The sequence below is a fragment of the Pteropus medius genome, unplaced genomic scaffold (genome assembly GCF_902729225.1).
Source record: "Pteropus medius unplaced genomic scaffold, Ma_sr-lr_union100, whole genome shotgun sequence".
In the NCBI taxonomy this organism is placed as follows: Eukaryota; Metazoa; Chordata; class Mammalia; order Chiroptera; family Pteropodidae; genus Pteropus; species Pteropus medius.
In genome coordinates this window covers 27,840,357-27,864,897 of record NW_024349801.1, presented here as the reverse complement: position 1 = coordinate 27,864,897, position 24,541 = coordinate 27,840,357, and the positions used below count along the sequence as shown (strand labels likewise).

At 52.5% G+C, this 24,541-nt stretch overlaps 1 protein-coding gene across 1 annotated transcript; it reads left to right on the top strand.

The window, feature by feature from the left end:
* The first annotated feature begins 12,682 nt into the window (after positions 1-12,682).
* NINJ1 (ninjurin 1) lies at positions 12,683-21,920 on the top strand. The gene is made up of 4 exons (XM_039888466.1): positions 12,683-12,867; positions 19,369-19,594; positions 20,378-20,539; positions 21,427-21,920. Exons 1-3 carry the CDS (start codon positions 12,775-12,777, stop codon positions 20,530-20,532), a joined length of 474 nt encoding a protein of 157 aa, XP_039744400.1. The 5' UTR covers positions 12,683-12,774; the 3' UTR covers positions 20,533-20,539; positions 21,427-21,920.
* Positions 21,921-24,541: the final 2,621 nt, after the last annotated feature.

The window sequence follows — 24,541 nt, the reverse complement described above, 5'->3', positions numbered from 1 at the left end:
GTGACAAGACGGAGGGGTATTTATGCAAGGGAAAAGGAAGTTAAGGGAAGGGAACCATAGAGTTTTATTATAAACATAGAGTTCTTCTTGTAGGGTTCTAACAATTAAGTAGAGTGTGAGAACTCCTCTCATAAGCCCTAGCTCCTCCCATAGACCTGATTATATTCATTTTAAAGTTCCAGTCAGTCTTTACCACTCTTCTGGCCTCAATACTCAGGGATTCCCTATGGGGCAGGAATTTCCCCTAAGAGGTGCATAACAGAGAGTGAACTCAGCCAGAGGTAGGATGAGAGCAGAAGCCACCACTGGGAGCCCACTTAGTGTCATCATGGTGCCAACAGCATAATGGGGGCCATGGGCATGATGGAGGATGTGGGTATCATAAAGGATGTAGGCATCCTGGGAGATGTGGGCATCATGTGACGTGGGGATCGGGGGGCCATCAGCATCTGGTGCCATTGGGGTAGGAGATGTCCCTAGCCTTAGGCTAGGTTCTCACTTGAACTCAAGTGGCAGCATCCATGGAGGAGTCCACGGTGGTCTCTACCCAGTTGCTGGGGATGCAAGACCAGGACCCTGGTGCTCTCCAAAGAGCCTTCTTTCTTGCCTGGCTTGCACCCCCTCCACTCTTGGGTAAGATTTGGGGAATACTGGGAAGCTGTCATCTGAGAGGGGACAGTGAAGCTAGTAGACGTGCTTCTGATTAGAAATCAAAAACACCAACCAGCATCTTTTTAAGTCGCTTCTTTTTCCTTTGTTGTCTGAATATAAAATAACATATGAAGTTTTATACATAGATCTGTACCTGACTGAGACGTCTTCTAAAGAAAGCATTTTATTATCTAACAAATGGGTGTATGGAGGGAGAGACCAGCAGACTTACAAAGGTGCCTCATGCCCACTGGAGAAAGCTTGGCAAGTCGAGAAAGTTATAAAACAGGAAGATCCCATCCCACCATCCAGAGGAAAACATGCTTAACGTTTTAGTGCTTCTTTTCTCTGTGTATTATTGAACTTATTTAACTTTTCCTCATAACACTGTAGTATCAGTTATGATGAGCTCCACTGCAAGCACTGCTTGTTATTAGTCACATGATAGTCTATCACGGAGGTGCCATAATCTACCCTTTCCCTGGCATACATTTAGGTTGCCTGCAATTTTTCATTACTTTAGATAACACTATGGTGAATTATGTGTAAAGTTTTATCATATTAAAGAATGCCTCCTTAGATAGATTCCCAGAAGCAAAATTATTTTGGTCGGAGGAAATAATTTAGGCTTTTGATACATTTTGTCAAATTTTTGTGAAGAATTGCTATTTGCAAGTGTTTATCTTGTAGCAACTGTGGAAGTTTTGATACTCTCAGGTTTAAAACAATAAAAAGGTTTTTGTTTATTTTGTTTGAAAAATTGTGAATCATGTCTTCAATATGTATGTCTTTAATTCTGAGGTTATTTTTTTTAAAACAGGTAGTAGCCATTTATAGTTCTTTTGATTTCTATGGCAGAGATAATGCTCAGTTTACCTAATTATTTTCTCAGTTCTGTATGTGTGATCACATGACTAATCTTACCACCTGAATGTAAGAGGAAGTGACCTGCTACTAGATTGAAATACGCTGGGTCCCTAGGTGCCTCTTTGTTGACAAGCAAAGAGGAGCCCCTACCCATGTCAGATGTGCATGAGTGAGAAATAAATCTGTGTTTTCCACCAAAATCTGGGGTTTATCTGATACCACAGAAGAGCTTGGCTTCTTGACCAAAACATTTGTTGTTTGTTATCTATCACTGTGAGACAACTTACCCTAAAACTTAGTGTCTTTAAAAAGAAATCATTTAAATGGCTATGTGTAGAGCCAGAAGGGTGGTAATCGGGAGATTGTTTCATAAGCTATATAAATGTCAAACCAATGTATCGTACACTTGAAACTAATAACAAAATAAAATGCTAAAAAAAAAAAAAAGGAACCATAAAAAAATCATTTAATGTCTCTAACAGTTTCTGTGAGCCAAGAATTCAGTAGTGACTTTGCAGGGTCCCTCTGGTTCAGGGTTTCTCTTAAGGCTGAGGTCAGATGTTGGCCAGGGCTGTGGTCTCATCTGAAGGCTTGATTAGGTCTGGGGATCCATTTCCATGTGATTCACTCCCTCATGACAAGCTGTTGCCAGCTGCTGGATGGGGGCCTCAGCTCCTTCCCACGTGGCGCTCTACTCAGCACTGCTTGAGGTCCTCATGATGCTGGCTGGCTCCCCAGAATGAGTGACCCAGGAGAGAAAGGCAGAAGCCACCATGCCCTTTATGACCTAGCCTCAGAAGTTGCACACTATCACCTGTGCTGTAATTTATTGGCCACACAGACCAACCCAAATTTACTGAGCGGGAGAATATACAAGGGTGTGAATGTGAAAGTGAGGATCACTGGAGGCCATCAGAGACTGGCTATCCCATTTACTAAATCCACTTTCAGAAATTTATTCTTTAAAAAACCATAAATGTGTGCAAAGATATAGCTACCAGGAGAGGATGGTCATTGAACTATTGCTTTTAGAAGAAAAAGGAATGGAAGGAAGGAATGGAAGGAATGGAAGGAATGGAAGGAATAGAAGAAGGAAGGAAGGAAGGAAAGGAAGGAAGGAAGGAAGAAGAGGAAGGAAGAAGGAAGGAAGGAAGGAAGGAAGAAGGAAGGGAAGGAAGGAAGGAAGGAAGGAAGGAAGGAAGGAAACCTGTCCATCAGGTTGAATAAGTCATGATATGACCATAAAATAGAACTATATGCAGTCATGTGTTGCAGAAGAATTTCTATGATGTGGAAAGAGTCAACACACATAATTAAGAGACAAAATAATGTAAGTGGAATGATTCTACTGTGTAAAGAACATGTCTTTATATAAAAGTATAGGAAAGGCTATACATCTAGATTATAGATGGGTACTTATTGACACTGGTTCCTTCCCACTGCGGATGGAGGACATTTACTCACCATTTTGAACTTAGGCTTGGCCAAATAGCTTTGGTCAATGGAAAATGGCAGCAGCATCAGTGGTGGGTTCCGTGTGAACTTCAGAGGTCGTGCATGCTCTGGTCACCTCTGGAAGCTCCGGACCCCATCGTGAGAGCAGGGGATCCATGAGAACAGGAGACTTGTGGGGCAAACTTGGGCTGAGTCCCCGCTCAACACTGATGCAAGAATAAGACAAGAACCTTGGATGCCTCCAAGGCTTCACAGTGGCTATGACTGTGAATACAACATCAAACTAGGAAAATCTATTCTTTCTTGATAGAGTCATTTTTTTCTCTTACTTTCATATTCTAGATTTTCTACAATGAACATATTTTTATTATAGTAAAATATTATAAATGTATGTTTTATTATGTTATTGAATTTTATTATAGTTACATATTACATTTACATATTTTAGATATATATTATATACATATATTTTAATATTTATTATTTTATTTATACAAAATTTTATTGTTTATGTATTTTGTTATATTCTATAAATGCTTTTATAATTTTATATTAAAAAATGTGTGCATATGTGTGTGTGTGAAACAAGCTTTGGGAAGTTTAAAAAGAAAGCCTTGCCCTTAGAGCCACCTGACTCTCTGTTCCCAGCTTCATACAGACTTAGGTTAACTAGTGACAATCACAATGTATTTTGATATCCTATCTTTTCTCTGAAGTTACATTGTAAAACTCTTCTGTGTTGCTCCCCATCCTTCATGAGTAACATTTATAGTGACTGACCAAATACCCCAACACATGAATATAACATAGTATTCTCCTGTTGGAAATTTTATTTCCAAATTGTCATGCTTAGTGATCACAGGACAACAAAGGTATTCATACATGGGCATTTTTCCCCTTTGAGTTGTTTCCCAAAGATAAAATCACAGACTTGGGACTATATGAGAGGGAATGAATATTTCACTCTTTCTTGATATGTATTTAAATGATTGCCTTCCAGAAAGAATCAACCACTGCACCTCTTCACCATCTGTGCTCACAGGTGCCTGCAGCAGATACTACAAATCACCTGCTCCATGTTCCTTAAGAAATGAGGCCTGGTCTTATTCTGGGGGTGCAATTTGCTCATTCTACCCTGTAGCTACAGGAAGTTAATGAGATGTAAGCAGAATTTACTGAGTTAGCCATCTGTAAAGCTCCTTAAGAATGGACAGAAAACTGGAAATGAGCGCCTTTTCACCCCTCTCCCTGCCTCTTGCTGTGATGGTTGGATCTCCAGTGGCTATACTGGGCCATGAGGCTACTTTGAGGATGGGAGCTCCACACTCAGCAAGACAGAGAAGAAAGATCCCTAATAACATTGTGGAGGTGCCAACCTATTCTTAGATTTCCTATCTCCAGGCTTGTTTCATGTGAGAGAAACATAAATCCTGTATTAAGTCTTCGAATTTTAGATCTCTATTACAAGCAACTGAGCTAGTCCTTAATCTCTCCAAAACATTATTAGCATGTTGGTTTTAGTACATAAAATTTTTTGAATTATATATAGGAGTCAAGTAGGACTTTATTGCTTAATTGTGCATTTTTGGAGGGACATTATAGGCAGAAGGAATAACATAGGCAGAGCTACACAAGCTGGAAAGGACAGGAATTTTCAGGGACACAGAAGTCACATCCTGGAGTGTGAGGCCATCTGCTCTCATCTTACTGAGAGGGTGTAAGGTAAGCCATAAATTCACATCATTCACATCATAGGGAACCACTGAGTCAAAGCATTCTGACAAAGATATAACCTGTGTTTACCTGTGTTTCCATGTTTCTCTTTATCTGTCTCTCCCCATCCCTATTTCTCTCCTCTTCTCTTTGTCCCTTCCCTCCCTTTCACATTTCTCTATTTTCCTTCTCCCCTTTCTCCCTAACAATTTCAACAGGAGAAGGACTAGTGAGTCTCCTGCCAGGACAGAGTGAGTAACTCACCATGAATATGGATGGATTGCACAGCTTGGAGAAGGAGCTGGAAAATTGACACTCTCCAGAGCAGGAGAGCCTAGCTCTGCTGGTGCTCCATGAAATACTGTTTCTGTCCTCCCTGCATTCAGATAGAGACATGCCATTCAGCTGATAAATGCCCCTTTGTGCTGGATGGGTTTCCTTCAACTTGTGAGATGCCCTTAATGAGAGCTGGCTGCATGATGCCCTGGGCTCTGCCCAGAACCAGCCCTGCCAGCCCGGATGCCACTGGAGCCAGGGAAAGATGTCGCATCTTTAGGAGCTTCCCCAGAGACTGCACCCTCTGCACAGTGCAGACAACATCCACAGTGCAGACAACATCCACAAGAAGACGGTGTATTATATGCGGGGCGGATCGTAGACCTGCCTTGAATATGTGGCCAGGGGCCTAGCAGCTTGGCCTCTGAGCAGCGGTGGCCCCTGGATGAGCCCCTGCGGTCAGCCAGCCCCCACCCCCGCCTGGCCACAAGGACACACTGCCTCCTACCAGCTCCTTATAGGACAAGGTGAGTCCTGGGCAGGCCATTTCACCCACCAAACCTTCGCAGCCTTCTGCAGACTGGGAGTAGCAGCTATGGAATAAAAAGGGAATATCTCAGCTCTCAAATTCTTTTGATCAGCTTTGGCTAAAAGCAAGGAAGGACATCAGAGACTAGCCCACCTTGTGGGATTCAAGGAAACCTGGAAGAAATGGTTTTTAGACTAAGAAGCATAGACCAGGCAGCAGCCAAAAGGCAAAAGACCAGTTAAAGTGGAACTGCACTGCTCCCTTGCCTGGCCACCCTGCAAATATGGTCCTTCAGGTCCCCTGCTTTTCTATAACACAGACTTTACTGGGATGAGAGCAGTGCTTGCCCATCTGCTAGACTGGATTTGCTCAACAACAGTGAGATGTGACAGCTGACAGTGTATTATCTGGTCACCTGGAACCCAACTGGCATGAAAACCATGTCAGCTGACCCTAGATGGGATCTCTTTTCAGGCCTTTTCTCTTAATGGATTTAAGCAAGTAAAATAATTTAAAATGGTGTCTTTGTAGTACAGTTGTTCTAAAGTGCCACACTGACAATTCTTGACTTCCTACAGCAGAGGGTCACAGCCCCTATGCTGAAGGATGATTATTAAGGACATCTATGTGAAGGAACACCCATGGCATGTACTCAGAAGTGGGGTCCCTCAGTCAAATCCATGACTTGGCCCAAGGGCTCAGAATATGGTACCACCACCAGCCTCATCAGCCTCCCTGGGATCTGAGCAGAAAGGCAAGTGCTGGGCTGGTGAGCCATGTCCCTCAGCAGTTCTGATGCTGGCCCAACCAGAACTGGGACAAGGACACCCATCTAGTTGGGCCACATAGTATCCTGAAGGCCTACCTCTGTGCCCTTCCCACATCAGGATCCACACCTGGGCCTGAAGCCCCCGGCCCACCACAGGTCCCTGGGGTTTTTGCTGAGATCCGAGGTGGGCTGTACTTCTCCAGGGAAAAGAAGAAAATCCTCAGGTGGCCAAGAGCTCTTGAGGGCCTCACCATGACTTCAAGGTGGCTCCCAGCACCCATCTGGGGAGGACAAAATGGCTCAGGAGACCTGGGTTCAATCTCAGCTCTGGGAACCTCAGTTTCCCCAACACTCCACAGTGGACAGTGCACACCAAGTCCCCAGCCTGGGCGGGGTGTTTCCACTTGGTCATAATCCATGGGATGGATCATGGTCATAACTCACAGCCTATGAACAGACCCTAATAGCAGGGGTGGAAAGCATCCTGGAAACTGTGAGTGCCAAAGCAGATAGCCCTCTGAGCCTCCGTGGCGGGCAGGAAGATACCTGGGGCGGGGGGTATAGAGAAGATACCCTCAGGAGCATCTGGGGCTTCCTGGAGGAGGCAGCCCTCTGACTGGGAGAATGAGGAGGCTCTGGCCCTGGGCAATGGGAGGCAGGCAGGGGGAACTGAGGGCTGGGTGTGCACAGGCCCCACAGGTCCCTCAGAAACTCTTTGCTGAGCACCTGGGCCAGATGTGAAGCTTTCAGACCCAGTTTATTAAGGAATAGCAATGGCTGGCCCACAGGGCCTCCTCAGGGCCTCCTCATGGCTTTGGGTTGGGCTCTTGGCCCAGTCAGCTCCCTGGACAAGCCACAGCCAGCAGTCAACCTTCAGGAGAGGAAAGGGGTACCCAAACTAGACCTGAACCGCCAGCAACAGCTCTTCTCTAAACCACAGACCACTCGCCTGCCACCAGGGCTCCAGATGTCTGTCCTCATTCCCATGCTCACCTGTGACCCAGTGACTCTGTGGTTTAAGTCAATGGTCAATGTCAGGGCCAAGAATACAGAGCCCAGCAGCCCTGTCATTAGTGGTTTGTGGATCACAGGCTGGGCCTAGCCAGCTGGGCTGAGGGATGCCTGGAGGTTGGATCAGAGCAGACATGGCCAGGGCATGCTCTAGGCGGGGTTGGCGGGTGTGTGTGGGGGGGCAGTCAACATGCACACAAACAATAACAGTGCTTTCAGACTCTGACCCAGGGCCGGGGTGAAGAGGGGCCAGGGGACACTGCAGACAGGTGGTCTGTAATCAGGTGACAGAAAGGAGACTGCCTTGTGGAAGCCTGGGGGCAGGATTTCCAGGTAGGGGAAATACGAAGGCCCTGAGGTAGAGAGGAGTCCATGGAACAAACGGAAGGGCAGTAGGGGTGGCCAGGAGTGAGGATTTTTGAGATAAGACTTCAGAGGCATTTTAGCTGGCCAGTGCCATAATCTAATATACTTTTTCTAAATAGGATTGAGGAGGAGGGGAAAGTGTTTCGATCTGTTTTGTTTTAAAAAGAAAACCTATTTAGTAATGAAAAATATAACATAAATAAAAATAGGATTGAAATCAGCTGTATCAGAAAAAAAATTATAGCACCCTCAAAACAAGATAGACCTTTTTCCTTACTCATACTCTGAAGTTTTGAGGTAGACAGCCTAGGGAGGGCTTGGGCTCAGTGCTCCAAGCTTTGGGGAAACAGACTCCTCTGTCTCTGACTCTGCTGTGAGACTCCCACACCCAAGTTCTACTTCTGGTCCAACATAGCTGCTGGAGCTCTCTGGCCATTACACCTGTATTTCAGTCAGCAGGGAAAAGGAAGTAATGAAGAACAGCATACCCCTTCCCTGATGTTGCATACTCCCTTCTGTCATTTGGATGTAGCCACACAGGCACACCCAGCTACAGGAGAAGCTGGGAAATGCAGCTTCTATTCTGGGAAGTCATTTGCTGAGCTAAAATCAGGACTGTAAGGGAGGAAGGGAAAATCAACAGAGGGAGTGCCACTGTCTCTGCCACCTTTGCCTTGGCTGGTGGGGACAAGGGTTTTGCTGACCATAGATGCCTGTGGATGACAAATAGGGTCAGTCCCACCCCACCCTAGGGAGAAACAGATGCACAATGGATTGGGGCTCCTCACTGTTCTTTCTCCACAGTACCAGGCGGGTCCCTCCAAGCCAGCTGGCTTTCTTACCCACACTGATGGTGGCTGTGTGACATTCCAGAATGCAATGGGCATAATTCAGTGGCTCCCCTCATGGTAGAACACCCACTTTGTTTTCAGGGTTGAGGAACTTCGAGGGTCAGCTGCACCTTGCTGTGTGGCCTTGGGCATGTCAAGTCTTGCTGGGGGACCACGTGAGGTGGTACACCTGCATGGGTGCCCACTCCATGTTGCCATGCTCGACTCAGGCATGCCTACATGACCTTGGCAGTGCCTCCCTTTCTGTCTTTGAAGTGGGGGTGATGGCACAGCACCTCCTCACAGACCTGGCCTCCTTCCCATCTTTCTGGAAATGAGGTGGCAGCCCTCCCCTATCTCATGCTCTGTGCACTCACCTGGTGGGAGCTGTGGTCCCTGAAAGTACTTGACAGAAGTGCAGAACCCTGGGCCCACCCCACTGCCATGTAACAGTCCCCCACGGTGGGTGTCCAGTGGGCAGCCACCAGCTCCCAGGGAGTATCCCTTGTCCCAGGCTCGCCGCCCTTCCTGGCTGTCAGCATGTTTGGGCCAGCCTGGGCCGAGGAGAGGGAGAGCCACTACTGCAGAGCTTCCTGGGCCAGGACTGTGCATAGGCCTGTCTCACTCAGCCTGGGGCCCAAGGGCAGGCCTTGCTACCTTCCAGCTTCCAACTCATCCCTGCTCCATGCATGCCTTTCAGAGATGGAGAGATACAGGGACCTGGCCACTTCCTAAGCCTCCTGTTCACAAATGTGGTCTGTCTGAACACAGATTCTCCCAGGCCTGAGGTGCCACATCTGCACTCTCCCCATGGTAATGCTTTTCCCCGGCTCTTGGGGTCACTGGGGGAGGGGAATAACAGGGGCAGGAGGGTGTGGCAGGACCCCATCTCTCCTGACCAAGAGTGATGCTGCAACTCTGGGTCCTGTTCCAGGCATGTCAGCAGGATCAAGCCCCCTGCTAAAGATGGGAGCATGAGGAAGGAGCTGAGGTCAAGGCCTCCACTGCACTCACATAGACGGGGTCACTTCATCTTTGGGCAGCCCCATTTTATAGACAAGAAGCATTCCCCAGTCACACAGCTCAAGAGGTGCACATGAACTTGACACAACGCTGCATGTGCATGCTCATTTACATGTGTCTGAATGTGCTCGTTATACAGGTGTCCCCTCCTCCCTGTCCTGTGTCTCTCTGCTAGAGCACAGCTGGCTGGCCTTGGCCTTCCCCTTCTGGGACACTCCCCAATGGCCACTTTCCTATGGACCATCACTCAGTTCGGTATCTGAGAACTGGGAACCAGCCTTGGACTCTCATGTGGGTCTCTCTCCAGGAGAATTTAAAACCAAGTAGACATGGGGACACATGGTGGACTGGCCCTTTCAGCCTATCCTGGGAACAGTCTGAGAAACAGATCCTTCATAGGCAAATGAGGATGACACAGCAAATGGGAAGTCCCTCCCTGAGGACACATATTAGGCTGGCAGGCTTGGAGGATAAGACCCTGCCCAGGGCCGACCACACCCAGACCCCAGGAAGGTCAAGGGCCTGCCAGGCCTCTACAGTCAGTACAGAGCAGGGTGACAAACCCAGATCTAAATGTCCAGTTGCTCTGTCAGAACTTTTCCTAGCTTCCTACTTTTGGATAGAAGGAATAATGAACCTCAGCTCAGAGCTGTCCTAAGGCCCACAGGACAGACATTCTCAGGATGGGAGATCAGGCGTCCTGGAGCTTTACTTCAAAAACCCATGGAGACCAGTGCAGGACAGGTAGAGACACAGAAGTTCCTCAGTTCCTCTCCTCCCCACAACCTCCCATCGGTCCCCCACCTGGGGGCTCTCCCTGCATCCTCAGGGCCCTCTCTTCTGGTCCTCTTCACCTTGGCCCCTTCAGGAGCCAGTGCTGCTCCCAGGGTAGGAGTTGATCGCATTTGGCGGGGGAGGGGCAAGAGCTTTTGCATGAAGGTGCCAACGTCTAAAAATCTGGATTTCCAGCTGCTCATGAATAGTTAGGTGTGGGTTATGTGAGAATTAATAGTAACTGCTGCTATAAGTGGCTGCCGTACCCAGACCTGCCCAGACCCAGGCATTGCCATGTCCCTGCGCACAGCGGCTGCTAAGGCACGACTGAGGAAGTCACCACCTCTCTACACTTGTTTCCTTAGCTGTGAAGTGAGCCAACAGCGGCTCCTCCTTCAAGGGACAACTGTGTGTGGGCAAAACCAATGCACCACTGGAAAGTGCTGCGGTAGGTGGAGCAACTCTGCTGCCACTTACACACAACCAGGCCTGGCAGTCTGAGCTGTAGGCTGTGGCACTTCAGGGCTGTAGGTAGGCCAAGCTCCCAAAGCAACTCCCATATCCTGGACCTAAGGCCCCTAGAGATGGACAGAACTGAGGAATCAGATCCAAACGCCTCCGTGAGCAGATGGAGAAACCAGCCTTGTCATACAGCAACAGGGGCCCAGCTGGGTTTTGGCTCCCTCAGGTGGCATGGACGTACCTGTGGGTCAGGGAGAGGCCTGATCAGGGTTTAGTGGAAGATTTCTTTCCTTGTAAATCCCCAGGGTGATTTGCATTTTCCATGCCATCAGTTTCACTTACAAAACAACACCCCCCAGCCCTGCTCCAACAGCAAGGGTGAAGCAATGGGCAGGGGCAGAGGAGCAGGTCCCAGCCTGGAGTGCGGAGAGCAATCATGGGCAAGGCCAGCACTGGGTTCCAGCATCCATGGATGCCTGCTTGTTGGCCCCACCGACATTAGGGTGAAGGCACTACCTGTTAGCTATACGACCTCCCTGGGAGTTTGGAGCTCTGCCTCCTGGGCCTCTCCCCAGCTGTGCTTCAGTTTCCTGAACGGGAATGCCTGCTTCCTAGGGCTGTAAGAGAAGTGAAGCACTTGGGCCCATGCAGGGCTGCCCCACACCACCTCCCATCCACCCACAAGCCCCTTGTTGCAGCCCCAGAACCTAGAACAGGGCCTGGCACACAACAGGCACTCTGGGATTACAGGGTGAAGAAATTACTTTCCAGCATCAGCTGGGTTGTGGCTCATGGGACCTAACTTGCTCATCCTGACCTTGGCTCTGCTGCTCACCTTCTCTGAACTTCAGTTTACAGGAAGGGGAAAAGACCATGTCTGCCTGGCCTTGTACTAAAAGCACTATGTTCCCTCTCACATGTGGAGAAGCTGATGCACAGAGAGGTCAAGTCACCCACAGTGGTTCAGGGTCATGGGGTCTGCAGTCTGGCCCCACCAGACCCTGAGATGGGCCATGGCATCCCTCCTCAGTGGCTAGGAGAACCAAGGGAGCCAAGGTGACACTGCTCACGGAACACTGGGGGAGGGGTCGGGGGCACTTCAGTGACGACATCAGCAGACTCCTTGGGAGACAACAGAAGTAGGGAGCTTGAATGAGGAGGGGTCAAAAGCAGCTGTGCCTGAGAGCCCAGACACGTCAGGACAGGAGGACACAGTGGCTCCAGCCTTGAAGAATCAGCCCTGGGGGATTATGCAGCGGCCCCTCCTGCCCCACACACCTGGGAGAGGCCCAAGTCTCAGGAAACAAGGGCCAAATAAACCAAGGGCTCTGACCACCCAGATCTGCTCACACCGGCACCGGGTGCCAGCCCAGGCAAGGGTGCCCTGGGGATACTAAGGAACGGGAAAGCCTAGCATGTATCCGCCCAACCCGTGATTCGCTCTCTGCCACCTCCTCCACTCCCTCCCGAGCTCGTGGGAGGCCTTTGCGCCCCCATTTTCCGGGCCGGAAAGCCAAGGCTCAGAGGGTGGAGGCCGAGTCAAGCAGAACAGAAGGGCTCGTTGACGCAGTTACTGTGTGCAGGGCGGGTCCTCAGGGTTTGCCGCGCCAGGAACCCGTTCCCCCTCCTCCCCAATACATATCCTCGTGGCAGTAGTGCCCGCTCGCTTTCCTTCATGGCGCGCCTGGCAGTTTGCAAAGTGGCCAGGTTCTTGGCCTCATTTTTATGGATTCAAAGTATCGACGACGGGGGTGCACTGGGGGATGTACCTAGCGGATGACGACGAGAGGCTGAGGCGGGGAGCCAGAACGGAGCGAGGGGTTCTCACAGGGAGGGAGTGGTAGGCAGTGTCCTGGAAGTGGGGCCTCCAGGGCCTCCACGGGCCCCGCCCGCCCCCGCCGGGGGCGGAGCCTGAGACGAACGTGCGCGGCGGGGCGGGCCGCGGGGGCGGGCCGGGGCGGTCCCGGGGCGGGCGCGCAGCCCGCGACCCGCGGCGGAGGTGTGGGCGGCCCTCAGGTCCCGAGCAAGGCGGCCCCAGCGGCCGCACCATGGACTCGGGCCTCGAGGAGTACGAACTTAACGGCGACCCGCGCCCGGGCTCTCCGGGCTCTCCCGGCTCTCCCGGCTCCCCGGACGCCTCGGTAAGCTCCTTTCCCCCGCACCGCTGTGCGACCTTGGCGGGCGCCCGCCCACTTTAAACTCCGCGCCCGAGGCACCTCTGGTTGCCAAGCCAGCTGTGCGCTGCGTTCGTCTTGCGGAGTGGCGGGGGTCGCCGCGCCCTGAGCGCCCCGAGCCTCACCCACGCCGTCGGGGGTCCGAACAGTGACCCCTGGGCTTCTCCTACCCGAGTAGGTGAGCGGGGTGGGCTGGCAGACTGCCTTCTGGGCCAGGCCAGTTGGTGCCCACGCCTCCCCGCGACCTGGCCTTCCCCGCTTCCGCACCACCCTCTAACTTCCAGCCGCTGCATCTCTGGTTCGCTGTGCTCTGGGTGGGCGGGGAGGATCCCAGCCTCCGGGTCCCAAGCCAGCAGCTGGTAGACAGTTACGTCACCCACGTTGTCCACGGAGACCGCACGGGTCTGGTGCGTTCCCTGATGGGAAACTTGGGGCCACTGTGTCCTCTCTCCTCTCTTCCCCCGCAGCACCCGCGCGCCTTCCCTCCCCCGACCTCCACCCGTGGCCTCTTCAAAGTCTGCCCTGCTGACCTGGGAGGAAAGTGGGCACAGGGCAGAAAATGGAGGTTGTCCTGCCTACATTTTAGAGCTGGTGCCCTCTTGCCCTTAGGTCCCTTTCTGCTGCTGGGCAGGGCCCAAGCGGTGGTCTTTGCCACTTCCGGGGCCTAGCACTTCACCAGCGCCTATTTGTGAAGGAATCCGGGGCACATCCCTCAAGAATTGATTGACTTTGGACATTCCCTCAAGAATTGATTGACTTTGGACATTCTTCCGGTTTCTGACCCCTCTGGGGATGGGGGCAGGGCCAGCAACCTCTCAATGGTGTGAGCCTGACTGGGACAAAGACACTGACAATGCTCAGTTGTGGGTGACCAGTCTTGGAGATGCTCAGGCCATATTGAGGTTGGGGGGGGGGGGGGGGGAAGGGGGGGGGAGGAAGGTCCCAGATGGCCTAGACAGCCCTTACATGTGCCCCTGGCCCCACAAGATAATCTTCTCCATTTTTCTTCATGGCAAGCCTTTCTGGGGACCCAGCTGCCTTGCTGGCCCTTCAGTAAATCCTCACAGCCCTGGGGTGGCACAGGATGTTTGTCCCAGGTTAGAGATGAGGAAACTGAAGACTGAAAGGAACCCACATTTGGCCCTGCCATGGCATATGAGCACTTTGGAGCAGCGGGCTGTGTGTGTGTGCTTGGGGATGCTGGTATACCTCACTGGGCCTTCTGTCCATGGTCTGAAAAGAGAACAAATGACCCTGCCTGCCTTCGAGGAAGTAGGGAGAGCATGTCAGGTAACAAAATGGGATGGATCCCGGTCACCTCTCAGCCTTGGCTGGGCCCTTCACTCCAAACTTGCTCTGCAAGCCTCATCTCTAGAGCACTGCACTGGCTCTGGGACCAGAGTTGGGGCAGGCAAGTGGCACTACACCCTGTAAACAGGAGGAGCCCCTGGCCAAAGTGCTGAACTCCCAGGGGCTGGCGTGGTGGCAGTGGGAGTGTGACATTGGCACTGGGCCTTGGACAGCTGGAGTGGAGTGGGGGCACGTCCCCTGACAATGTGGGAAAGGACATCCCAAGCAGGGGGACCAGTGTGAGAAAGTTCCAGAGGCTGGGCCACTGAGTATATTGGGGCTGGGGAGGAGGTGTATTGGGAGGCCAGGCTTTGCTGGGAGCCCATAGGAGAATGAACACATTCGTCTGGCTGTCTCCAGTCACAGGCAGCGAGGCTTCAGGAGGAGTAGCCAGTCTCAAGTCTACTCCGCTCATCTCTCCTGGGCCCAGGTCCACCCTCCCCTTCCCATCCTCAGGACCTGCCTTGTTGTGTTCTTGGGCATATCACTCTGTGCCTTAGTTTCTCATATGTGAAATGGAGTGGTAGCAGTGCATCCCTCAGAGGCTGTCCTGAGGACTAAATGAGCTAATGTGTGAAGTACCACAGCTGGCCAGGCACACTGTGTCATTAACATCCCCACCTGCCACATGAGAGCCTCTCCCAGTATTAATGCCTGGGCAAGTACCTTCCCCAGGTGGGACTCTTGGTCATGCATGGTCCTCTCCCTGCGCCTCTCCTGGCTTTTCTGTGGCCTTCTCTCCTGGTGGCCCTGCCAGAATCTGAGCCTCAGGAACCTGCATGAGGGTGAGAAGAAACGCTTTGCTGGGCAGAGGGGTAAACCTTGGGGTCTTCAGACACATCACCTCTAGATCAGGAACTCTGGGTGGCAGGGTGGGTGGTCTAGGTCACTGCTGTGTCCCCAGTGTGCTCCTGGCTGTGAACCTCATAGACCTTTTGAGATCCTTGGTTTCTCACTCTGCAGATGTGAAAATGGGCTCTGGGAGAATAGGCAGGAATTCCCATGTGAGTTTCTTATTCCATACTGTACTCAGGATCTGGGGTCAGGCAGGATTGGAGGGAGTCAGTAACTGAACCCCTCAGTCCCTGCAGGGGCTTAGTGGGTGGGCCTTGGCCCTGTTCTGTCCTGTCCTATCCACCCGGGGGAGCAGGAAGTGTGCAGGCAGGAGGCTGGGAGTGAGTTAGACAATGCAGGCCCAGCCGGTGCCTCAAGCAGCCCTTCGTCTCCTCCCATCCAAGCCTGGGATGGACCAGAGTGTCCTTTATGCTGCAACCAGACCGGGGCACCCAGGGTTCCTCAGACCTGGATTAAAATCCTGAGTCAAATCAAATCCTAACTCCCCTCTCCACTGAGCTGAAGACACTCAGCAGTATAGCCTGGGCCAAGTGTCCTGGGTCCTTGCAAGCTGCCTGTGAACAGCTGCCATGAGACCCACTGTCCACAGAAGGTGGACGGCCATGCATACATAGAGTCAGCTCCCTCCCCACAAGACTCCTTTCTGGCTTTTTGGGGAAAAACTCCAGCAGCCCTGAGGTCACCCTGCTCCTGGGACCATAGCTGAGGTTCTGGGAAGTCCCCTTGGGCCCAAGAATACATTAACCAGGGTGTTTGTTTTCTGTACCACCCTGGTCATGGCAGAGATCTCAGTGGGAGATTCTCAGAGAGATTCCTGGCAGCAGGGTGGCCAGGTGACGGGTCCAGACCTATAGGGTCCCAGACCTGCAAGAGGTGGCTTCCAAGGCAGCAGCCTCCTTGGGACTGTTCTGTGAGTGGTCACCTCCAAGCCCAGAGCTCCCCACACAGTTGAGAGCCTCCCCTCTTCCCCAGCCCCAGGAGGCCTGGGGTGTCAAGGTCAGGCATGAGGGAAATGTATCAGCCCTGGGCCCCTTCCTAGGGTGGATAAGAGGCCATGCCGGGCAGCCTTAGGTTTTGGAGCAGACAGGCTGTTTGAATGCTGATCTGCCCCTCCCTCGTGGTGGCCCTGGCAGGCCCCTGAGCCTGTCTCTCACTCTGTAAAATGAGAAAATCACACTTTCTCTCAGGGTTAGGGAGGGCACTCTGTGGGTGGTATAGCTCCCAGAGTACAGATGGAGAGACCGAGGCCAGCAGAGGGAGAGCATGTTGTCAAGACCTCACAGCCAGTCTATGGTATCTAGGATTGACCAGGGCCCCCAGCCTGTGCTCCCCTTATTGCTGTACAGGTTAAACAGGAAGCAGATGGCCATGTGTGCGGGAAGCGCCCTGCACCAGGAGGGGTATGTAGGTTGGGGCTCTGAGGCATTGGCCAGACCCCTAGAATGCCCAGGATCCCTGCTCTGTGGCCTCATTGCACACGTTGGAGACCAAGGCCCAGAGCGGGCTGGCTGTCCTGAGGTCACACAGCTGGAGCCTGTGCAGGGGGCCTCTGAGGGCTCAGCCCCAAAAAGGTAGCCTCTGATCCTAACACACTCCATGGGGAAGGAACCACAGTGTCAGCTGCCAAGGCTTCTAAGCCCCAAGGCCTGGTTTCAAATCTCAGTGCAGCCCTCACTTGCCTTTGGCTTTGGACAAGGGGCTTCAGTTTACCCACACTAAGTGGGTATGAGGCCGGGGGGCTCCCTAGGGCAGAGCACCCTAGCTGAAAAGTGAATAAGATGGTGGGCTGCACCTAGAGCACCCAGGAGAGAGGACAATGGGGACACAGGCTCCCTGTGTTGGGGGCACCGCCACTGACCATGTCATTCTGTATTTGAATGTGCATATGGCTGCATGGCTATGAAATATTTAAATGGTTCAGGAGACCTCAGACTATAAAGGAATTCTTTCTCCTGCCCAGAGGCTACCACAGTTAGCCTAGGTGCGTACATATCTCTTCATGTGTTTATTTATGCAGCCGTACATGTATACTTGTTGTAAATGTATGTATATGTGTGCATGTCTATGTATACTAGTACATATATATGTGTGTCTACCTGTGTGTACATCTGTTACATGCGTGTATAAGCTGATGTTTATATTTTTAGGCACATAAGTGTATATATGTTTATGTGTGTTTATACATGTGTATATATGTTGCTTACACATGTGTATATGCTCATGTGTGTATATATTTGTTTATGCGTGTGTACATGTGTGTATGTATGTGGATGTGTGTATAAGCTCATGTGTGTGCGTATATGGCTCAGAAGGTGGAAGCCCCTTGTAAGGTCTGTACCTGGCTTTTTCTCTGGGGTTGGAGACTGGGGTGAGCATTGGGCTAGCTTCAAGTGAAGGCACTTTGGCACTTTTGGTTTATGAAACATAGGAGCACACCCCCACTGCAGGCCAGTGCCTCCCAGATGCCCATCCCTGGAGGAGCACACGGGTGATAGAGTGTGGAGCTAGGGGACAGCCTCATATGGTGGGGGGCACAGGCCCTTAAGCAGTGAGTGGCCTGTGCCCAAACCCTGAGGAAGAGTAGCCATGCCCTGGGGGTACAGGGGCCTGAGGGACAGCCCACCCAGCTGTGAGTGTGGCTAGAGACCTGGCCTCGAAAGGCAAAAGGGAAACCTTAAATGGAGAGTTACAGGGGAGACCTAGTGGGGCTTGGCTGTGTGTAGAACATCTCAGAGAGCAGGGCTGGGGCCTGGGTCTGTGGAGGAGGCCGTCCCTATGTGCCCTTGGGCCTAGAATTTTAAACTAAGCAGATTTGCTACTTCAGAGCCACTCACTTGAGGAAGGTAGGGCAGGTAGCAGAGCCACCTGTGTTCTGCGTGTCCATCCTCCCTTCCTCCTGGGCATGTTATTCTAGGCTAAATTTAAACTTAAAGACATACCATTAAAGTGAGGCCTGCCCTTCTGTAGGTCTGTACTTTCCACAGTGAAATTTGCAGCTACAGGAAGTGAAGGCAGATTGTCTGCCATGTCTCCTCTCCTGGTGTTCGTGTCCCCTCCCAGCACCTGCCTCCCAGACCTGCATCTTTCATGAGTCTAGAAACAGGATCTCCTGGGTGGCCCCAGGAGGCCAGCCTGCTGACCAGTCCCCTAGGAGGCTGCAGTCCCAGGCTAGTGGCTCAGAGGTTCTTGTGGACAAAGGCCCAGGACCCAAGGGCACAGATTTGTCCTTGGGGGCTGGGGAGGGGTCCAACCAGGGGTAGTTTGAGGTCATCTTGACATGGACTGAACAAAGACAGCATGAGGGGCACCCAGGAGTGGCAGGGACCTGCACTGAGGCCAGGGTGTTCTCAAGCAGAGGTGACGGAGAAGGTTTCAGAACTCTTACTCCTGTTTTACCAATATGAACATGAAGACAGAATGAGTGCAGGAGCTCCACTGCGTGGCATGTCATCACCAGTATAGCACTGTAAGTGTGGCCTCAGTGAAGTATTCTTATCACAAATCATAGTAAATAAAGGGGGCAGGAGATGTTTGGAGGTGACGGATATGTGATGGCCTGGAGGGTGGTAGTGTCATGCAAGAACATTTATCTCTAAACTCTTCAGGTTGATTACATTAAATGTGTATAGCTTTTTGTATGTCAATCATATCTCAATAAAGTGGTTTAAATGTTTTTAAATAAACATTAAAGAAGCTAAGCTTGACTTTGGCATAGAATGTCGAAGCATCTATTAAGCGCCTGCTACGTGTCCTCTGCAGCTGGAAGGTGGCCTGAGCAAGATCAGTGGTCCAGAGAGGGCTTGTTTCACAGCTGGGCAAGTAGCAGGGATCCGGGATCTAGCTCCCATTCCCACACGTCACTTCTGTCTTGGGACTAACCGCCCGCCCAGACCCAGAGGAGAAGGGAGGCCCGGCACCGAAGGCAGGGGCATCCAGGGAAGGCTGCTAGACGCCACTATGGCAGGCAGGCACTGGTGGCAGTTTCCAGTCTGAAACCAGAATGTGTGCTGAGGTTGTGTTTGTGTTTCCTTTCTTTTCCAGGACTTGATTCCTAAGGAGGGTCTTAGTGGGGCTGCATAGCCTTTTCTAGGACTCTTGTTCTGTTAATAAACACTTCCCTCTTGAGCCCTCACCTGGGCCCTATACGTGCAAGCCAATAAACCCCACTTCTCTGCCAGTTCCTGAGAGGAGACTTGGGTGGGATCCCAGGGTAGCCCCTGCCTGCTTCCTATGGGAGACCCGCTGACTGTCCCCTCCCTGCAGCCACCCCGCTGGGGCAGGAACCGGCCCATCAACGTAAACCATTACGCCAACAAGAAGAGCGCAGCAGAGAGCATGCTGGACATTGCGCTGCTGATGGCCAACGCCTCTCAACTGAAGGCTGTCATTGAGCAGGGCCCCAGCTTTGGCTTCTTTGTCCCCCTTGTGGTCCTCATCTCCATTTCCCTCGTTCTGCAGATCGGCGTGGGTGTGCTGCTCATCTTCCTGGGTATGTACCTGGGCAGGTGGTGAGAGAGTCCTAGGGCAGCCCCACCCCATGGCGGGCTGGTTCACCTTGCACACCTCCTGGGTTGGAGCATTCATCATCTGATACCCTCTGAGCTGGCCCTCACAGAGCTGCACAGGGACCCTGGCCCTCATTTGGCCATGAAGTCCAGGATGTGGCCCTCGGAGAGACCCCTATGGCTCTGTTCTTCTACCCACCCAAGGAAGATGCAGGAAAATGTCATAAACATATAAGAGTTGACATGTATTGGGTCTCTACCATATACCCTTTAGTCCTTATGGTGGTCTACAGGGACTAGCTGGTGGTCCTGGCCCCTCAGGACCTCTGCGCCCTAAGAGAGGGTCCGGGCTTAGAGCAGCAAGGGCTTCAGGGTTGTCTCTACCTTTTCCTGGCTGTGTAACCTCAGGTCGGTTACTTTGCCTCCTGGACTCAGTTTCCTTGCCTCTTCCTGGCTAGGGCCTTGGGTATGTGCGAAGTTTGCTAATTACCACAGGGCACCCAGAAAGGTGCTTGCCTATGTATGCTCAGCATTTTGTGCCTTAAAATCGAACGTAGGCATTAGGCTGGCTCCTCTCACTCCATGACCAAAGGTGCCAGGCCCCTCCGAGCTTCCATCCAGCTCTCCGGGCCAGCTCTATTGTCAGCAGTATATTAACGCAGACATGTCTCTCTGGGAGAAAGAAGTGGGCCCTGCGGGGTTGCTCGGCTCCACTGCTGGGCCTAGTGCAGGCAGCCTGGGCAGTGTCCATGCCCTCTTGTCCACAGTCAGGTATGACCTCAACAACCCAGCCAAGCACGCCAAGCTGGACTTCCTCAACAACCTGGCCACCGGCCTAGTCTTCATCATCGTCGTGGTCAACATCTTCATCACTGCCTTTGGTGTCCAGAAGCCCGTGGTAGACATGGCACCCCAGCAGTAGGGCTCAGGTGAGTCAGGAGGGCTAGCCTGGGCTTCCCACTGGCCCACAAGCAGGCCTAAGGGCTCAGGGCCTTTCACTTGGAGCCCCATGACCTTGTGTCTGCCCCTGCCTCGGCCTTATAGGGTGAGCATCCGTGGCCTCACATCCATACACCACATTTAGCCCCCATCCTTGCTCAGAGAGGCCAACCACCTGCTAAGGTTGCCCTGCTAGGGGGCCGGAGCTGAGGCCAGGAGACCCTCATAACACAACAAAGCAGCCTCGACAAGCCTGGGGGGCTCAGACAGGTACCCTAAAGTGTCATGAGGGCAGATGCAGAAGGTCAGCAGAATTCAACATTCTCCTGAGCTTATGACAGTGACCAGAGCATGGGGCATAAGTGTCTTGCGTCTGGGACCCTGCAAGGGCTGCACACCGTGAGCCACGTCACCTTGGGCCCAGGGGTCACTCCTCAGGCCTGCCCCAGAGGAAGCGTGGGCACCACTAACAGACTGGGGATGCCCCACGGCAGAGTGGGACCCCACAGAACCCTTTGGATGCCAGCTCGTTCTCTCATTCATGGCACAATGACCAGACTATTTATTAATCACCCTGTGTATATTCCAAACACAACTCTGACTCTCCCCAAGAATCAGCTCTGTGGCACAAGTTCCCCACCAGCCCCTGCTCTTCAGTGTCCTCTGTCAGAGTATGCTGGGGCCAGGTTTTTAAATTCTGACAGTGACCCAGGAGGGGAAACAGGCTCACACGGGTCAGAATTGGGCTTTTCTAGAGTTGGAGCAGCCCTGATGCTCGTAGACTGGTCACCAGACACACCACTGAAGCAGGGTCACCAGGATGAGACCTGGGCCCCTCCAGCCTGGGTAACCCTCACGCCTCTCCTCTCCTTTGCAGACACCTCAGATTATGCCCAGCTGCAGCCACCCAGACCCCAGAAGCCGCCTCACCCTGGGGGCCCACCTCCCTGTATGGGGTACTCCCCGAAACTGCGAGTCCAAGACTGGGCAGAGGCCACTTGGGCCACCCCAGGGCCTCCTCCATTCTCAGCTGCTCCTCCTCCTGGAGCAAGTGTCAGCAAGACCCAGAAAGGTCATGCCCAGCATGGACACACGGCAGGCCCAGAGATGGGCAGCAAGGGGTCAGGGCCAGCCTCAGTCTCAGGGCATTTCCAGAGGGATGAGGAAATGCCCCTCAGCCAACGCATTCTCTGAGGGACCTGTGGCCTCTGCACCTCCTGAACCAAGAGACTGGACTGCCAGCTCCTTCCTTCCACCACGGCTGTGGGCCTTGCACATGTGCTCCACTAGTAGTGACTGGACATGGGGCTGGGGCCTAAGCCCCCACTTTTCTAAGCACAAGTGACCAATAAAACTGATGCTCTTCCTGTGTGGCTACCATCACTGTCCTCCCTCTCCTGGGCCTGGGCCTTATACCATGCCCCAGAGCCCCAGCCTGTGCTGGCCTCTCCTCCCACTCAGGGCAGTCATGGGGACATAGTTCAAACCACAGGTCCCTTCACTAGAACTGCAAGCTTGGGCAGCTCCTTGGCACCTGACATCTTGGGTCAGGTATTCAGGCAGACACCAAGGTCTTAGGGCACCAATGCCCTAGTGTCTTTATTTTTTACTTCAGAGTATATAAGAATGGTTCAAAAAGCTCCTGGTAGCCTAGACTCAGATGACCTCGTGGCAGGGAGTCCCACTACAGGTGATCATTTGCTCTATTAGGAGCCTACCCACAGGTTTTCCCCTGCCCCCAATCTGGCTGGGGCTCCAGTGAGTGACACACATGCTGCGCTGACTGCCAAAACCTTGAGTGTGAACCTCCCAGAAATGGGTTCACGGGCATGACCACACAGAATAACCAGCTCAGAAAACCAGCCTTGACACAACACTACCCTCTATACAGCAGACCCATCCATGTGTCACCAGGCTTTCCATTAGCTCATTTATAGCAGAACAGAGTAAACTCCAAGATCCCTCCCTCTGTGTTGGTTTTGGGGCTCCCAGGTGTTCCCTCAGATCCAGTTCAGGTGGGGCATTTTTTTAAGGTGATTGGCCCAGGGTACCCGCATCAGGGCTGCGGGGCCCGGGAGTGGGGAGCAGCTGGTTCCCCATGTCAACTTTGGGGGCATTTGGCATCAGAGACCAAGACTGGACCCTCCTTTGCAAGTTTTGGGGAAAGGGTGCCACACAGGATGACCTTGGGGGGGAAGTAGCCTCCATTAGAGTCTCCAGACATCACCCATCCTGTCCTTGGCACTTGGCCTGATGACCAGCCCCTCATGAAAACTTCCAGCACTCTCACTGTTTCCTGCAGCCTGCATGCCACATGTCTTCCCTTCATACCCACAGCTGTGGCCCACTCCAAGGTCATAACCAGCACTGCCTTTCACTCAGGCCTTGTGTGCCAAGGAGAGCAGGGTTGGCCCAAGCAGTCTGAGACCCTGCAGAGACCCCAGCAAAGGCCAGATGCTATCATCCTTACCTTACCTGACTGGAATCCCTAGCTCCCTTTCATCTACCCCTAGGCCTCCAGGGCCTGAGCTCTCGCTTTGCCTCTTGTCTCATCAGCCATGACTCCTGCTTGCTATACTCCGTATCTCCTTGAAGTAGCAGGCCTGTCCTCATCTGGAACCCTCCAGGTGCCTGGTACACCTGGGAACCCCTGTGGTCTTTGCCACTCGTCCTCCTCTCCCCATCTCTTCTCTTCCCCTCCCCTAACCTGAGCCTGGTGTGGCTCCAACGCCTGTTCCCTTAAGATAGTCAGGTGACCCCACCATGTGGTCTGTGGGGCTGAAAGATCAGCTCAGCACAAAGTGATGGATAAACAGGAGTGCTTGTGGGTGAGACATTCAGTCCTGGGCTTTGCTTTAAAATACTCCAGGAATAAGCATAGGGAAATGATAAAACAGGGTTGAAAAGTGCTAGTGACTGCAGAGTAGGGCCATAGGGTGTCTCTGCTCTGGTGAGTGTCTAAATGTCCCATAAAGAGGGTTTTTAAAGGTGATCCCACTTGGGACAAGGTTCAGGAAGAAGCCAGTGAGCAGGTGGGCAGTGGGTGACACGTGTTTCCAGCCAGAAGGGGCAGGTGCAGAGCTGTGCAGTGGGCCGGCCCTGGGGCAGGTTGTGAGGAGGTTCCCGGACTCACACCACCTCTCCTGCTGGTCACTATGAGTGCATCTTATCTTCCCCTCTCACTTTTGACAGGAAGCAGCAGGCTTCTACCCCCTACACTTTCCACCTGCCACCTGGCCCTTGTGCCAGCCCTTCTGAGTGCCCCATCCCATCCCCTTTGCCTGCTGTCCCTGGCCATCCCAGTGTGTCCAGGGTGGTATCCGGGTCCACTCTCTTAGGCCTAGCTCTGCCTGGGGCCTGGCATGTACCTTGTCCCTGGGATAATCTGGTATGGCCTGTAGCGTGTGGTGTGACTGGCCAGCAGCCATGAGGGAGAGATACCAGCCTGTGTACTGGTCTCATGAGGCAGCACCTCGGATGTGGCCAACAGATACTCTGGTTCCTCTTTTGGCCAGGACTAGAAGTCTGCCTGGAGGGGGACAGCTCCAGATGGCTCAGCTGAGTCCTAGACCACCAAGAAAGGCTAGTCTCCTGGGTGCTGGGGGCACTGGGGACAGGGCATGACACTGGGTGGGTCTGTGTGTCTTGGCCCCCACAACCCCCATCCCAGGTGGGGATATGCTTCTGGGCCCCAATGGCCCCTAGCCCCAAATGCCCCCACCAGCTCTCAGGCTTGAACTTTGACAGCCACTCAAGCCCCTTAACCCTCACTCCAGACACAGCCCTGTCTTGGGCCTTGGCATGTGCTGTTGCTTTCTGAAGTCAGTGCTCAGCCCTGAGGTCCTTCCCATAGGCCCTCTGACCCTTCTAACAGTTATTGTCACAGTGGGCTATTTGGGTTTACTTGGCCTTTTCTGCTATGGGATGGCCTCACTGACCACCTTGCCAGTGTCTGAGTGTCTGAGACCACCCCACACACTTGCCACACTGGC

Bases quoted from the DNA above. Each gene is read 5' to 3' on its own strand.
- NINJ1 (XM_039888466.1), top strand. From the start codon at position 12,775: ATGGACTCGGGCCTCGAGGAGTACGAACTTAACGGCGACCCGCGCCCG. The intron at 12,868-19,368 runs GTAAGCTCCTTT...CCCTCCCTGCAG, and splicing joins CCGGCTCCCCGGACGCCTCG to CCACCCCGCTGGGGCAGGAA. The intron at 19,595-20,377 runs GTATGTACCTGG...TCTTGTCCACAG, and splicing joins TGTGCTGCTCATCTTCCTGG to TCAGGTATGACCTCAACAAC.